Source organism: Oncorhynchus mykiss, chromosome 7, assembly GCF_013265735.2.
Source record: "Oncorhynchus mykiss isolate Arlee chromosome 7, USDA_OmykA_1.1, whole genome shotgun sequence".
Lineage (NCBI taxonomy): Eukaryota > Metazoa > Chordata > Actinopteri > Salmoniformes > Salmonidae > Oncorhynchus > Oncorhynchus mykiss.
In genome coordinates this window covers 8,503,188-8,520,502 of record NC_048571.1, presented here as the reverse complement: position 1 = coordinate 8,520,502, position 17,315 = coordinate 8,503,188, and the positions used below count along the sequence as shown (strand labels likewise).

At 45.5% G+C, this 17,315-nt stretch overlaps 1 protein-coding gene across 4 annotated transcripts; it reads left to right on the top strand.

Moving 5' to 3' along the window:
- The first annotated feature begins 422 nt into the window (after positions 1-422).
- On the top strand, positions 423-14,925 carry LOC118965235 (ETS translocation variant 5-like). 4 transcript variants are annotated; one of them, XM_036982421.1, is made up of 11 exons: positions 423-587; positions 4,649-4,807; positions 4,998-5,136; positions 5,812-5,862; positions 8,150-8,270; positions 8,672-8,947; positions 9,177-9,475; positions 10,387-10,515; positions 11,346-11,515; positions 12,213-12,314; positions 12,587-14,925. In XM_036982421.1, exons 2-11 carry the CDS (start codon positions 4,760-4,762, stop codon positions 12,827-12,829), a joined length of 1,578 nt encoding a protein of 525 aa, XP_036838316.1. In that variant the 5' UTR covers positions 423-587; positions 4,649-4,759; the 3' UTR covers positions 12,830-14,925. The 4 variants fall into 4 exon arrangements, with proteins under 4 accessions (XP_036838316.1, XP_036838314.1, XP_036838317.1 ...); XM_036982419.1 differs by having other exon boundaries at positions 12,213-12,320; XM_036982422.1 differs by having other exon boundaries at positions 425-587; positions 5,001-5,136.
- The last annotated feature ends 2,390 nt before the right edge of the window (positions 14,926-17,315 follow it).

The window sequence follows — 17,315 nt, the reverse complement described above, 5'->3', positions numbered from 1 at the left end:
AATCAATGTCAGAAGAAAAAACAGAAAAACATGTGAAAATGGAAACTGCATATCCTGCTGTTTTCCTACACAAGGCAGCTTTTCTAAACTGAAAATGGAAAATATGTTGCAAGATATTGTAATAGCAATGTAGCAAGATGCTGTAATAACTATGTAACAACTTTGCGGCAAAACATTGTATCTGGTTGTTGTATGAATGTACTCGAGTTATAAGTTTCAAGATGTCAGTATCTGTTTCTACTGTACATTTTTCGTTTCCGCCCCGTGTCTGGCCGTCAGACGTGAATGAAAAGCAGTCATTCATAAAAACAAGACAAGCTCGCTTACCATTGGTCACTGGGGTCCAAAGAGCTCTCTGAACGTCAATTGGCCAGTCACTAGAATGGCATTGTGTAACAACCAATTGGCGTGTATTATGGAGTCCTCTATTTTGGCTTCAGGGAAAACCAGACGATTCCATTCAGAAATCCACAGTCAAGCTTTGTGTGAGAAGAGCATAGACGACAACCCTGAAAGAACGTTTGCAACAGCGTGGAGTGAAACATAACTTATTTTCAACATTGCAAAGGAATTAAATCTTCGCAAATGTGAGTTTAACATCAAACTATCAACCGCAACAAAAAAAGATGCGTATAAGGTGTTTGCGTTAGTTTATTTCTAGCGCCTGTAATAATGCATTTACTTTGACCGACTAGTATCCGTAGAATGCGAGCTCTCTGCCAAGCATTTTCTAGCTGTCTGGTGAGGGGGGGGGGGGGGGGGTAGAAATGTGAACGCCATTTTATATGTATCTTAATTTGGGAACCATTTTCTTATTTGTAGTCAAATGTTTTTGCAGTACTTTGACGTGAGAATGTTTATGTTGCAGTATTTTGACTTGCTACGGCGCATGCAGCATCTCCATAGACGGTTCTAACATTTATGAATGGAAGGTTCGACCCCCCCCCTTAGCTCAGGGATCAAATTTCACTTCATTGAGAAAAACAAGCTGGGGCCATGAGAGGGGGAATAGGAAACGGTAGAGGGAGGAGGGTCTGGGGGGGAGTTTAGCTACTTCTTGAACTGGCTCAGATTTTCTTTGCTGAGATTAACCCTCTGCTGCCCTGAATAAATAACTTTATCCAATACTTGTCAAATAATGCTGAAATTTGATCTCTAAATGTTTTATTCACATTATTGCATGTATACGTTTTATATGTTCCCATTATGAAGATAGTTTATCCAATGTTTAGATATCAACGACTACTTAACTCAATACCCTGATTTGCATCCTATTTTTGAACACTTATTCAAAACAGCTCCCTCCTAGTCCTTCTACTTATTGTAATGTCAACAGTCTCCTCTCCAAATAGCTTACTGTGCCTTGCTGCCTTGCTTATGTAAGAACGTAGTCCCCAGCGTATTGAGTACATGCTCACTGGCATAGTGTACAGCCCGCCAGCACTACGATGCAGGGAGGATTACGCAAACAAACAACACAAAACAAACACCCAAGACAGAGGAAAGGAACAACTGTCTTATCCTGAAGGCCGGCTGGCACTATGCCCTAGTGACTACTTTAGACCAGGAAACATAGGGCACTACTTTAGACCAGGACCCATAGTGCACTACTTTAGACCAGGACCCATAGGGCACTACTTTAGACCAGGACCCATAGTGCACTACTTTAGACCAGGACCCATAGTGCACTACTTTAAACCAGGATCCATAGGACACTACTTTAGACCAGGACCCATAGTGCACTACTTTAGACCAGGACCCATAGTGCACTACTTTAGACCAGGACCCATAGGGCACTACTTTAAACCAGGACCCATAGGGAATAGGGCACTACTTTAGACCAGGATCCATAGGACACTACTTTGGACCAGGACCCATAGGGCACTACTTTAGACCAGGACCCATAGGGCACTACTTTAGACCAGGACCCATAGGACACTACTTTGGACCAGGACCCATAGGGCACTACTTTAGACCAGGACCCATAGGGCACTACTTTAGACCAGGACCCATAGGGCACTACTTTAGACCAGGACCCATAGGGCACTACTTTGGACCAGGACCCATAGGGCACTACTTTAGACCAGGACCCATAGGACACTACTTTAGACCAGGACCCATAGGGCACTACTTTAGACCAGGACCCATAGGGCACTACTTTAGACCAGGACCCATAGGACACTACTTTAGACCAGGACCCATAGGACACTACTTTAGACCAGGACCCATAGGGCACTACTTTAGACCAGGACCCATAGGGCACTACTTTAGACCAGGACCCATAGGGCACTACTTTAGACCAGGACCCATAGGACACTACTTTAGACCAGGACCCATAGGGCACTACTTTAGACCAGGACCCATAGGGCACTACTTTAGACCAGGACCCATAGGACACTACTTTGGACCAGGACCCATAGGGCACTACTTTAGACCAGGACCCATAGGGCACTACTTTAGACCAGGACCCATAGGGCACTACTTTAGACCAGGACCCATAGTGCACTACTTTAGACCAGGACCCATAGGGCACTACTTTAAACCAGGACCCATAGGGAATAGGGCACTACTTTAGACCAGGATCCATAGGACACTACTTTGGACCAGGACCCATAGGGCACTACTTTAGACCAGGACCCATAGGGAATAGGGCACTACTTTAGACCAGGATCCATAGGACACTACTTTGAACCAGGACCCATAGGGCACTACTTTAGACCAGGACCCATAGGGCACTACTTTAGACCAGGACCCATAGGACACTACTTTGGACCAGGACCCATAGGGCACTACTTTAGACCAGGACCCATAGGGCACTACTTTAGACCAGGACCCATAGGGCACTACTTTAGACCAGGACCCATAGGGCACTACTTTGGACCAGGACCCATAGGGCACTACTTTAGACCAGGACCCATAGGACACTACTTTAGACCAGGACCCATAGGGCACTACTTTAGACCAGGACCCATAGGGCACTACTTTAGACCAGGACCCATAGGACACTACTTTAGACCAGGACCCATAGGACACTACTTTAGACCAGGACCCATAGGGCACTACTTTAGACCAGGACCCATAGGGCACTACTTTGGACCAGGACCCATAGGGAACTACTTTAGACCAGGACCCATAGGGAACTACTTCAGACCAGGACCCATAGGGCACTACTTTAGACCAGGACCCATAGGGCACTACTTTAGACCAGGACCCATAGGGCACTACTTTAGACCAGGACCCATAGGGCACTACTTTAGACCAGGACCCATAGGGCACTACTTTAGACCAGGACCCATAGGGCACTACTTTAGACCAGGAACCATAGGGCACTACTTTAGAGCAGGACCCATAGGGCACTACTTTAGACCAGGACCCATAGGGCACTACTTTAGACCAGGACCCATAGGACACTACTTTAGACCAGGACCCATAGGACACTACTTTAGACCAGGACCCATAGGACACTACTTTAGACCAGGACCCATAGGACACTACTTTAGACCAGGACCCATAGGACACTACTTTAGACCAGGACCCATAGGGCACTACTTTAGACCAGGACCAATAGGGCACTACTTTAGACCAGGACCCATAGGACACTACTTTAGACCAGGACCCATAGGGCACTACTTTAGACCAGGACCCATAGGGCACTACTTAAGACCAGGACCCATAGGGCACTACTTTAGACCAGGACCCATAGGGCACTACTTTAGACCAGGACCCATAGGGCACTACTTTAGACCAGGACCCATAGGGCACTACTTTAGACCAGGACCCATAGGGCACTACTTTAGACCAGGACCCATAGGGCACTACTTTAGACCAGGACCCATAGGGCACTACTTTAGACCAGGACCCATAGGGCACTACTTTAGACCAGGACCCATAGGGCACTACTTTAGACCAGGACCCATAGGGCACTACTTTAGACCAGGACCCATAGGACACTACTTTAGACCAGGACCCATAGGACACTACTTTAGACCAGGACCCATAGGACACTACTTTAGACCAGGACCCATAGGGCACTACTTTAGACCAGGACCCATAGGACACTACTTTAGACCAGGACCCATAGGGCACTACTTTAGACCAGGACCCATAGGACACTACTTTAGACCAGGACCCATAGGACACTACTTTAGACCAGGACCCATAGGGCACTACTTTAGACCAGGACCCATAGGACACTACTTTAGACCAGGACCCATAGGGCACTACTTTAGACCAGGACCCATAGTGCACTACTTTAGACCAGGACCCATAGGACACTACTTTAAACCAGGACCCATAGGGAATAGGGCACTACTTTAAACTAGGACCCATAGGGAATAGGGCACTACTTTAAACTAGGACCCATAGGGAACTACTTTAAAGTAGTTCCCTATGGGTCCTAGTTTAAAGTAGTGCCCTTTTCCCTATGGGTCCTAGTTTAAAGTAGTGCCCTATTCCCTATGGGTCCTGGTTTAAACCAGGACCCATAGGGAACTACTTTAGACCAAGGCCCATAGGATATAGTGCACTATACAGGGAATAGGTTAGGTTGCCATTTGGGAAACATCCTATGTCTGTGTTGATGTTATATGACAGGTGATTTGGGTATAAGCTACTGACCAGGGGGCACACTTTTCCCTGCTCTCCACAGAAAGAACAGACAGACGAACGAGCGTCTCCTGCTGCTACCGTCAGCCCCTCCTCCCCCTCCACCCCTCCAAGACCAACTTCAGTCCCGAGGGCGTGAAGATATTCAGGCAACATGGATGGATTTTATGACCAGCAAGTCCCTTTCATGGCCCCCTCCAGGGTGAGTGTTTGGATGACTCTCTGGGTGTTTTCTCTGATAGTTTTTCAACAGGATTTTGATCAAAGCACTAATCTGAAACTTTTCATAGTGGATTAAGATAACAATTACTTTTTAACATATATGAATGCTTAGGGATTTGTTCACACCAATGCAATCACTAATGTTGTAGGTGTTTTAAACATTGTACTAGCAGAATTGTCACGTGGAAGAACCAGCGAACACGCCATTTAACGACCGGAAGAGAAAGTTTGTTGACACTGAGCTCGCCCAGGACACAGAAGATCTCTTTCAGGACCTCATGCAACTTCAAGAGACATGGATTGCAGAAGGTGAGTTCTGCTCTTGTATTTCAGAAGGTTTTCAATCTTGCATCATACTCATTGTTTTTAGTAACATCAGTGGTTTACCCGAGGCTATTGAATCAGGAAAAACTGGAAAATAGGTTGTTATAAGAACTTTATACAACTTCCTCTTTTTAACAAGTGTATCATAAATATTTACTGTATTTTTGACTGTACTGTATCATAAATATTTACTGTATTTTTGACTGTACTGCATCATAAATATTTACTGTATTTTTGACTGTACTGCATCATAAATATTTACTGTATTTTTGACTGTACTGCATACATTTTTACTGTATTTTTGACTGTACTGTATCATAAATATTTACTGTATTTTTGACTGTACTGCATCATAAATATTTACTGTATTTTTGACTGTACTGCATCATAAATATTTACTGTATTTTTGACTGTACTGCATCATAAATATTTACTGTATTTTTGACTGTACTGCATCATAAATATTTACTGTATTTTTGACTGTACTGCATACATTTTTACTGTATTTTTGACTGTACTGTATCATACATATTTACTGTATTTTTGACTGTACTGTATCAAGTGCATTATATTTGTTCTATGAAGCATATTAAAGTGACTCAGCCACGTGGCATGCCTTCCATAAGTTAGTCATTTAACTCTCTCTGTCCCCTCTTTCAGCTCAGGTGCCTGATGACGAACAGTTTGTCCCAGATTTCCAGTCGGATAACCGTAAGTACCAACCAATGAAATATATGTGTATGTGTGTTACAAAGGGGAATCGACAGCGTCTGCTCCTGCATAGTTGCGCATTTCCTAATTGATGCTTTAATTCCCAGACATGGTCTTTGACACAACATACAAGCACAACAAAGAGATGAACTGGTTTTCCAATACCAGTCTTATCCAGTTGGCATATTAACTCAGTGCGTCACAGTGAGTGTGTTTTTATGGGTATGTGGTTGGGGTTTTCGGGTTGCCTATGTAGGCTGAGGGCTAACATTATCGACAGATTTGCCTCGTCGAAAGCAGAAATCCAATTGATGTCATTGAGCCCTGATTTAACCAACCTCCACTCACCCTGCAGTGGACCTACTTCTGCCCTGTTGCCAATCAGTGTCCTTAATGCACACCTTGCTGTTTTGTTACTTTAAAAAAAGTATATTTAAAAAAAGAAGTGTATTTAAAAAAAAAACTGCATTGTTGGTTAAGGACTTGTAAATAAGGTCTACAGCTGTTGTATTCGGCCCATGTGACAAATACAACTTGATTTGATTATTGTATTGTAGGGATTTGTGTTCCAACAAAGGCACAGGAATAATAGAGCTACCTCAGAATAAGACGTTACTCACTCTGTGAAAATCAAGAATCTTGTGGTTTTATACCAGAAATCCCTCAGCTCTCCTCTTTGATCGTCAACCCGGATGAGAACAATCCTATTCTCTGATCTCTGCCCAAATCCACCACATTAACATCAGAGGAAATAAAGAGAGAACGGTTTGAAACGGGGAGATGTTCTGTTGCATTAGAGTTTTGCTACGGTGGGCCTTACTTAACATGACCCAGGTGCACCATAGCAGCCTGGGATGGCCTTCCATGGAGTCCCAACCTACTAACCACAGCTCTTGGCTGCTAGGATGGGCTACGTTCCAATCCAAGCCCACAGAACCCTCATGCTGTTTGCTTTATACTCATCTCCTCTCTCCTTTCTCTGTCTAGAATAATATATGCATGGGGTTTGAATGGAAGCCTTTGATTGGGCTCCAGACGGAGCTGTAGGCCTGGTGTAGTTGCAGGCCTCGGTTTCAAGATGTGAATGATCCTGTGGAGGAAGAAAGAGTGTTTTTAGAGGCCCGGTATCGCCTTGTTTCCCTGTAACGTTGTATTTCATTGTCGCGGATGCAGCTAGTGACAGGTTTAATGCAGTGTGTACACACTGAGTGAATTGTGTCGTGGCACAGCCGGGCGATTGTTGTGTTTGCTGAAGAGTCTGAGTGTGTGTGTGCGGCGACGGGGTTGGCATGACGCTCCCTAGTTTGGCACGCTGCCAGTTGGTCTCACAGACCCTTCATTCAGCAGTCCTCCTCTCTCTGTGTGTGTGTGTGTGGACTCTGCAGCTGGGCAAAGGGGCAGTGTCCATAGCGATCAAATGGCATTATGCCATCATCTCCTTACTCCTTAATTTAGCAATGAACTTGGCTGAGAAGTGAGAACACACTCTTATTAACTACCAGTTAGTGATTTAAAGAAACGTTGCAAATGATTTGAAACCTGAGATTTAAATGTCTTCTGGCCACGCTTGAGAGTTGCACTGTGTTTCATTCATAGATGCTAGGTGTTCAAAATTTGATCTTATAATGGAGGTCACTATGGACACTGAGAGGCCTAACCCCATAACATGAGTGTGTGTAGACTGCTGACCCGTGGCTGCGGAAGCTGAATGATGGCCGTTCTGTGGCATAACAGGAAATGGAGAGTTGATGTAGGCACAGACCCAGCCTCTGACAGACGCGGCCTCTGACAGACCCGGCCTCTGATGCCAACACAGCACCCAGTTAAAGTCCTACTGTATGTACAGACACACAATGGTTGCCTAAGTTACTAACTGGTGGTGGAAGTCGGAGCAGGCTGTTTTGGTCTGTGTCATTTAATACAAAGGCATCTTTGTTACTGGTCTGATTGTTGCCTTGGAAACGATAAAAAAAAATAGTGAAAGTACACTGTTTGTCTTTCAGTGCTGGGTTTATAGTTTTCCCTCCCAAATGGAAGGACAGATTTACAACCTCACCAATTCACTAAACAACAAACATTTGGGAAGTTGGAATTAAAGACAAATCCCAGCATAGGAGACACATTTGATCCTTTGATAGAAAACTATTTATCTTCTTATTCCTTAGTGAAGCACACAAAACAAGAATACTGAGTAAATATATTCAACGTAGTGATTATTTTGTGAATCTTTGAAATGGCATATATTATATATTTCAGTTTTTTAAAATGTTTTCTCCTTTCTTCAAAGTAATGTTCCATGGACCTCCAGCCAATAAAGTGAAGCGAGAGTCCAGCGCCTCCAGAGATCTGTCCCCCTGCAGTCAGGAACAACAGAGACTCTACACAGACAAGTGCCTTTACAGCTACAGGTACGTTACAGTACACACTGAGACGGACCAGGTTTTGACACCCCACACAAATTGTACTCTCAGTAGCAAGAGGTATTTTCAGTTACAACCAATAAAAGATCATAAAAGAGGGTAAGGCATAATAAAGTTCTCTACTAAGACATTGCTTAATTAGATATACCTACATCAAGTTGATAAGGGGTGTGTCATATGGCCCATATACCACAGCTAAGGGCTGTTCTTACGAGTGCCTGGATACAGCCCTTAGCCGTGGTATTTTGGCCATATACCACAAACCCCCAAGGTGCCTTAGTGCTATTATAAATCACATTTTATTTGTCACATGCGCCGAATACAACAGGTGTACAGCCATGCTCTACAGGCCCAAGTTAACCCCTTCCATCCCCCTCCTCCCTCCACAGTGCCTACAACAGGAAGCCACTTGGCATCAATACTTTAACCCCACCCTCCACACCCGCCTCACCTTGCAGCCCCGCCCCCACCCCGGGGACACACCCCCTACAGAGGCAGATCACGTCCCCTGTCCAGGCAACACACCCCGGCCACAGTCGTCCAACTCACGGGCACAGCCCCTCCCACCACCGGACACTCCCGCCACACCCAAGCCAAAGCCAGCCTTTCGCCGTGCCCCGCCTACCTGTCAATCACTCCGATGCCTCCTACAGCTCAGAACACAGGTGAGTTGGCACCATGTGTTGGCTCAGGTTGGCACCATGTGTTGACACCATGCACTGTTTGACCCCATAGCTTGGTTGTAAAGGCATGATTGGAACTACTGTAGGCTGGGACTCAGCATGCATGTTCAGTGCTACAGTTGAAATCCCATTGTTGTATGATTCTCTGGTTTAAGATCCTAATTGACAAATTTGTCCTTATTTTGTCTCTCTGTCTCGTTCCCCTCTGCAGGTTCCAGCGGCAGCTCTCTGAGCCATGTCTGCCTTTCCCTCCGCCTGACGGTGCCGCCTGTACCCCTTACCCTCCTCAGCCCCATCACCCCCACCGGGCCCCCCTGTCCCGGGACGGCCGCCCCATCTACCAGCGGCACCTGTCAGAGCCCTTGGTCCTCCTCCCTGCTCAGGGCTTCAAGCAGGAGCTGGTGGACCTCCGTTACACCGAGCAGGGGGTCCCCACCATGGGCCCTCCCCGCACCCCGTTCCAGGGCCTCTCTATAAAGCAGGAGCCCCGGGATTTCTGCTTTGACCAAGGTGAGCCCTGGGGAATCGCTGGATGGCAACGGTCTTTGAGGCTCAGTTTCACACTCATAGATTAAATCATGTTCAATGGAGAATCTCAATAGGAAGTGCTTCTCCTTCCATGCCTAGGCTTAATCTGAGTCCAGACAGGAAGGCCCTAAGGGTTTGGAGGTAGTCCAAGTTCCTTTGAGACTCAGTTTCACACTCATAGATTAAATCATGTTCAATGGAGAATCTCAATAGGAAGTGCTTCTCCTTCCATGCCTAGGCTTAATCTGAGTCCAGACAGGAAGGCCCTAAGGGTTTGGAGGTAGTCCAAGTTCCTTTGAGACTCAGTTTCACACTCATAGATTAAATCATGTTCAATGGAGAATCTCAATAGGAAGTGCTTCTCCTTCCATGCCTAGGCTTAATGTGAGTCCGGACAGGAAGGCCCTAAGGGTTTGGAGGTAGTCCAAGTTCCTTTGAGACTCTACTGTACACAGCTAATAGTGCAGCTATGGGGATAAAACAGTAAGCATGTTTCAGACTGATGTGGACACTAGTATTAGCAGTAGTGGTTGGGTATGTAGCAGTGTAGCATTCTAAGACTCTACTAAGCTAAGATGACCTCATTTCACTCTCCATGTCTGGGCCACTTTCTGTCAGTGATGTAACAGTCAAATCCTCTTAATAAAGTCCCAGCTAAGAAAACCCCAGGGGATTGTTAAGAGACCGCTGGCTGTGTGAGAATGTATGTCCGCCTTCTACTGGGTATTATGTCATTAGGCTAATGGCTACTTTAAAAGATGGGGTTGGGAAATGAAGTTAGTAGTAAGAATCTATTCAAAGAAACACCTAATAGTTTTTGTATCTTTCTGGTTTGAAGAGCATGTTAAGGAAAAATATGTCTAATATTTTCTCTTTTCCCTTGTGTCTTACAGAAATGCAGAACTGCCAGTCTTCTTTCAGGAAGTCCGGTAACTTCTACCAAAACAGTGATGGGTTGATCTACGACGGAGAGCCTCATCTGTACAACGACGACACATGCGTGGTTCCAGAGAGACTAGAAGGTGAGACATTCTTCCGTAAATTGCTATGAAAAACAAGGGCTTGCCCGGCACAATGGAACCCCTGGAATTGTCCCAAAAGTGCAAACCCCGTCCATCCAGAATCAAACACTGAAAATATTTAAAAAGACAGATACTATTTTAACCTCTGCCTGGTTTGACACAGGGCTTTAGGTGTAAATGGCAGCAGGTAGTGAATCCTGGTTTGACACAGGGCTTTAGGTGTAAATGGCAGCAGGTAGTGAATCCTGGTTTGACACAGGGCTTTAGGTGTAAATGGCAGCAGGTAGTGAATCCTGGTTTGACACAGGGCTTTAGGTGTAAATGGCAGCAGGTAGTGAATCCTGGTTTGACACAGGGCTTTAGGTGTAAATGGCAGCAGGTAGTGAATCCTGGTTTGACACAGGGCTTTAGGTGTAAATGGCAGCAGGTAGTAAATCCTGGTATCTGACATCTTCTCTTTATGTCATGGCAGTGTGGATGCCAGAGTAGATCCACGGGGCCTTGGACAGAAAGCCTGTGTGACATGAGCAGAGCCTCTTATTGTATCCCCACGCTCAGACTGCCAATCACTGGAGTCTTTCACCTGACTGTGACCACTTTTTTTATTTTTTATTTTACCTTTATTTAACTAGGCAAGTCAGTTAAGAACTGCCTGTTCAGAGGCAGAACAACAGATTTGTACCTTGTCAGCTCGGGGGTTTGAACTTGCAACCTTCCGGTTACTAGTCCAACGCTCTAACCACTAGGCTACCCTGCCGCCCCACCCCACCACGTCACTCCTTCATTTACACACTCACTCCCTCTTTCCCCCTCTCCTTCTGTCCATCCAGGCAAGATCAAGCAGGAGGCCGGAGTGTTCCGGGACGGACCGCCCTACCAGCGCCGAGGTTCCCTGCAGCTCTGGCAGTTCCTGGTCACTCTGCTGGACGACCCGGCCAATGGTCACTTCATCTCCTGGACCGGCCGCGGCATGGAGTTCAAACTCATCGAGCCCGAAGAGGTCAGTTGGTCAGCAGGCAGAGCTGTGGTCCTAGTGAGTTTAGAGACTTTAGGGCTTCTTGGAGTTTTTCATCATTATGTCTCTGAGTTTAAAGTAGAAGAGTGTTTCAACAAGTCGTGATAAGTCGCTGTGCTTCCAGGAATAACCACACAGTATTACTACGGCACGAGAAGTGGCACACCAGAAACTAACCCCAGAAGAGCTTGGTGTGTGTATCTACAGGTTGATCAGAAGAGCTTGGTGTGTGTATCTACAGGTTGATCAGAAGAGCTTGGTGTGTGTATCTACAGGTTGATCAGAAGAGCTTGGTGTGTGTATCTACAGGTTGATCAGAAGAGCTTGGTGTATGTATCTACAGGTTGATCAGAAGAGCTTGGTGTATGTATCTACAGGTTGATCAGAAGAGCTTGGTGTATGTATCTACAGGTTGATCAGAAGAGCTTGGTGTATGTATCTACAGGTTGATCAGAAGAGCTTGGTGTGTGTATCTACAGGTTGATCAGAAGAGCTTGGTGTGTGTATCTACAGGTTGATCAGAAGAGCTTGGTGTATGTATCTACAGGTTGATCAGAAGAGCTTGGTGTGTGTATCTACAGGTTGATCAGAAGAGCTTGGTGTGTGTATCTACAGGTTGATCAGAAGAGCTTGGTGTATGTATCTACAGGTTGATTTGAACCGTTTCTCTCTCCTGTGGCAGGTGGCTCGGCGCTGGGGCCTCCAGAAGAACCGGCCTGCCATGAACTACGACAAGCTGAGCCGCTCTCTACGCTACTACTACGAGAAGGGCATCATGCAGAAGGTAAAGGTAAATTTTAATTTCATTCAAGTCAATTTGGAATTTTCTGTTTTGGTTCAAATTCAATGGAGGCTTTGTGAATTGATGGAAAACATCACAGTACAATTGAGGGCTACATTGCACCAATAAATAGTACATTGGTTGTATATAAGGACAGGTCAGATGCATTGAGAGTTTCAGAAGGTTGGGTATAAAGTCAAACGTTATTTTCAAACTACTAGTGGTTGTGCGCTGAACGACTGTTTAACTCCCTCTTCCTCTTCGGGTGGGGTCAGGTGGCTGGAGAGAGGTACGTGTACAAGTTTACGTGTGACCCCGAGGCGCTCTTCTCCATGGCCTTCCCTGACAACCAGAGGCCCAGCCTGAAGCAGGACCCGGACTGCCTGCCGCCGTCTGCGGGGGAGGACGACACCACCGTGCCCCTGGCCCACTACGAGGATGGCTGTGGCCCCTACCTGGCCGACGGAGGGGAGCGGTGCGTCTCCTTACTGGGCTTCCCCGATAACTATTCATTCTGAATGTTCTGACCAATGACGGAATAAAGACAGCTGTCATCTGGTACCCTGCCACACCCCTACCCTACCCCAAACTCTGGTCCCCTAGCTACACACCACTACCCTACCCCTTGTCCCCTAACTGTACACTCCAACCCCACATCCCAAAACTACACACCACTACCCTACCCCACATCCCATAACTACACACCCAGAGCCCAAACCCTAGTCCCCTAACTACACACCCAGAGCCCAAACTGCTGAGCGGATTTGGAGCTCTGTAACCCCCCTCCCCTACTCCTATCCCAAACTCAGCTCCTCTTGCCAGTCTTGAGATTACCCTCCCCAAGTCCCAAGGAAAAAACGGTCAACCCTGAGACGGCCATCTTGCTTATTCTTTGCCCTCTGTTATCAAACTGAATTGTGGCGAAAGGTGTGCGGTCCTCATCAACATAAACTGAACTGAGTGATCTCCCTTACGGGGGTTGAGCGAGGACACTGTTCACGTGATTATAATGGGACTCAAGTAATGGGCACGAGTGTGCCAGGATTGTAGCCAATAGCCATGCAGTTTCCACAATCTGCTCGGTACGAGTATGACAAGTAATGGCAAGGATATAAAACATTGATAAAGCAATCGTTTTATGGCTTGATCCCAAACAAAAAGAGTAGTACACTTGACACGCGCACAGGGGCTTCACCTTGGAGAGAATCTACGACTCCAATGAACCTTAAGTACCGCAGGTGGTGATGTAACGTAGCTCTGTATGCAATGAATGGGCCAAACACACAGGCAACCGACTGTTCTTATTAATCCATAATACATCGTACGACTATAAAGAAGCTGGGACGCGAGTACCCCGGAGCAAGTTGCTTTGGCCAATCATTAAAAACAACAACACACTGAAATCCAATCTGAAATGGGAGAGGTGGACTCCGGACTCGCTAGCTCAGCATTCTCTTCAGACTCTGGGGATTTTTTTTTTTCTCTTACCCAAAAATGTAAAGCCTTCCCGGTGCTGTTTTACTCCTGATGTTGGCGTGTCCTCTACCAGATGTATCTTTCCACCGCATTTAACCATGGCATCTCTTTACTCCTGATGTTGGCGTGTCCTCTACCAGATGTATCTTTCCACCGCATTTAACCATGGCAGCTCTTTACTCCTGATGTTGGCGTGTCCTCTACCAGATGTATCTTTCCACCGCATTTAACCATGGCATCTCTTTACTCCTGATGTTGGCGTGTCCTCTACCAGATGTATCTTTCCACCGCATTTAACCATGGCAGCTCTTTACTCCTGATGTTGGCGTGTCCTACCAGATGTATCTTTCCAATATGTTTTTTAGCTCTTTCATTTGACTCATTTTGTCGTAACATGTAAAAGGGACGCGCATACAAAACAGTATTTTTCCTGAAGTGTTGACTTCCTATTAAGAAGTGTGTATTGAAAAATACATGTTTATGTACTATGACGATGACAAAAGTACTGCAACTGTCACGCAGTCCCTTCTCCAAAAACTATAACTGCCAATAGTAAGCTAAACATTCGCATTTTCTCACAGAAAGCTGTACCAACCTATTGCTGTACCATTCAAGTTTTCTGGTTTTCGTATAGTTTATCGGGGAGTATATGAAACAAACATCTAAAATGTAAATGTATATATGAATATATTTTTGCAAAGTCATATGTTTTGACATTGTACACGCTGGAATGTTTGGCCTGGTAACGGGTTTGCATCTTTTAATTCTTGTCATGAAGTTACGGCGTCCATATTAGGACATATCCCCAGTCTCTGCAGGGGTTGTCTGTCAAGTCCTGCAAAGACTGAGGCTGTCCTAATATGGACACCGTATTAAGGCAGTGGGTTGGAGCCTAGAAAGACCTCCCCGTTGACTGTGTGGTGGGCTGTGTCGGCGTCACACGTGTGTAACAGTATATTTTGATATGATTCTGTCTATATGTGGGTTGCGGGTATCTTGTCCACGACGTTGACGTTTGCTGGCACTTATACAAGTGACAACCCCCCCACCCCCTTCCCCACAAAAACAATGTGTGCCTTCCACTGCTTTTGGTTGATTTTCTATACTGGATACAATAAACTATACTTTCTGCTTCAAACTGTTGTATTGAGTCTCTTCCTATTCTGACCAACCAATCTAGCTTTCAGTGACGTATTACTGTGGTTCAAGTTGAGTTGGGTCTTTTTTATTGAATCCACTTCTTATGCACTTCTTTATCCACTTCTTATGAATGTATAACAACATCTGACACATTCCTGATTTCAGGACACAGTATCACAATAGTCCTATGAAGAACAGGCAATAAGATGTGGCCTTTAGAATGGCGCCTGTACTTAAGCCTTGTTCACCCTGCAGGCTTTAATGGTCAGAATAGTTTGGTTCTTCTATTCTGTTTTGGAATACTGACTGTCCAAACAGCAAGTTACAAGTGATCAAATCGGATTTGTGTGTGTTCAGACAGCCGTTATTTGCTGACATGGTCACGCTAGTTGTGATACTGTTGTAACAACGCCATAGTAATGACGGGTGTGTGAACAGTGGTATAGGCTTCCTGTCACTCAGAAGTTATGTAGCAAGCTAAGGTGACAACAATGGCTGCCATAGACATTTCCCAGTTGCTGTGAATGTTCAAATTCATAGAGGAAGAACACTTTTAAAACCTCAAATGATAAGATAATCAAACTTTCAAAACAAGTCCCTTTTAGGCTAGCCACAGCTGTCAGCCAGCTAGCCACAGCAGTCAGCTAGCTAGCCACAGCAGTCAGCCAGCTAGCCACAGCAGTCAGCCAGCTAGCCACAGCAGTCAGCCAGCTAGCCACAGCAGTCAGTCAGCCAGCTAGCCACAGCAGTCAGCTAGCTAGCCACAGCAGTCAGCCAGCTAGCCACAGCAGTCAGCTAGCTAGCCACAGCAGTCAGCCAGCTAGCCACAGCAGTCAGCCAGCTAGCCACAGCAGTCAGCTAGCTAGCCACAGCAGTCAGCTAGTTCAGTGTTTCCCAATCTCGGTCCTAGACAATCAAAAATGTTTCAGAACCTCTGTGTGACATTGAAATGTAGCGAATGTAATTGTAACTTCTGTGCACAAACAACACATCTAAATTAAGCCGGCATACATTTTCAATGGATGTGATCTTCGGTAAATCGTTTCGGTGAGATTTACCGAAAGGAGGACGAGAGACGGCCTTATACACCTGTCTAAAAGGCGTGTAGTAGTGGTCAAGTGTGGAATTTCCGCGAGTAGGACAGTCAATGTGTTGATTAACAAAGGTAATTTGAGGTTCGTGCTCCAGAATTATTACCAACACATTGACTGTCCTACTCGTGGAAATTCCACACTTGACCACTACTACACGCCTTTTAGACACGTGTATAAGGACGTCTCTCATCCTCCTTTCCAGTTACATAATCAACCTGCTTCAGGCAGCTAACGAGTTCTGCACATACTCTGAAAGGGACTGTTATAGAAAACTGTACAGGGTTTCACATGCTCACTGACATAGACAGACAGACACACACACACACACACACACACACACACACACACACACACACACACACACACACACACACACACACACACACACACACACAGACAGACACACAGGTAGGTTGGCAATAAATGGATGCATCCAAAGACAAACCCCCATAGTTCAACATGATGTTCCTCTCTGTAAGGATCCTTTCTGCATGACTCCCTCTTCGTCTGTCAAACTCACAAGCACAGCAGATCTCTGGATATCATTGACAGCTCAGATCTCTGGATATCATTGACAGCTCAGATCTCTGGATATCATTGACAGCTCAGATCTCTGGATATCATTGACAACTCAGATCTCTGGATATCATTGACAGCTCAGATCTCTGGATATCATTGACAACTCAGATCTCTGGATATCATTGACAGCTCAGATCTCTGGATATCATTGACAGCTCAGATCTCTGGATATCATTGACAACTCAGATCTCTGGATATCATTGATAGCTCAGATCTCTGGATATCATTGACAGCTCAGTCCAAAATAAATCAGATTAAAATCTGATTAATGTTGTCCTGTACTATATTTACTGGATCTTGAGTTGGATCAGTTCTGGATCAGACCTTTTCCTCTGTGAAGAGAACACATGGATTTACTGGAGCGGTAGCCTATGACAGGGTTAGCCTGGTGGAACCACCCTGATCACACCGTTCACCTTTCTATTTCACTTCATATATCAATCATCTTTTAATTAGTGATAATACGTAAAGTGAATGAGAATGGTGAGTGCAGCGATAGGTCTGTTTCCACCAGGCTATGCCAGGGCAAGAGACTGAAATGAGACTTGATATACTCTCTTGTTACTAGACAGTGCCACTGTGTGGTTGATTTGTGTACTGCACAACAGTATCATAAACAACAGGGACCTTTTAAGTGTGGCATTCCTCATTGTAGGTACCACAGAACCAGAATGAGATTCTATTTGGTAGGTACGTTGCTACGTAAAATATTGAT

What these genes read in the sequence shown, in the direction of transcription:
- LOC118965235 (XM_036982419.1), top strand. Translation starts at nt 4,760, where the DNA reads ATGGATGGATTTTATGACCAGCAAGTCCCTTTCATGGCCCCCTCCAGG. An exon ending in AGAGACATGGATTGCAGAAG is followed by an intron (nt 5,137 to 5,811) that starts GTGAGTTCTGCT and finishes CCCCTCTTTCAG; the next exon opens with CTCAGGTGCCTGATGACGAA. An exon ending in GCATCATGCAGAAGGTAAAG is followed by an intron (nt 12,321 to 12,586) that starts GTAAATTTTAAT and finishes GGGTGGGGTCAG; the next exon opens with GTGGCTGGAGAGAGGTACGT.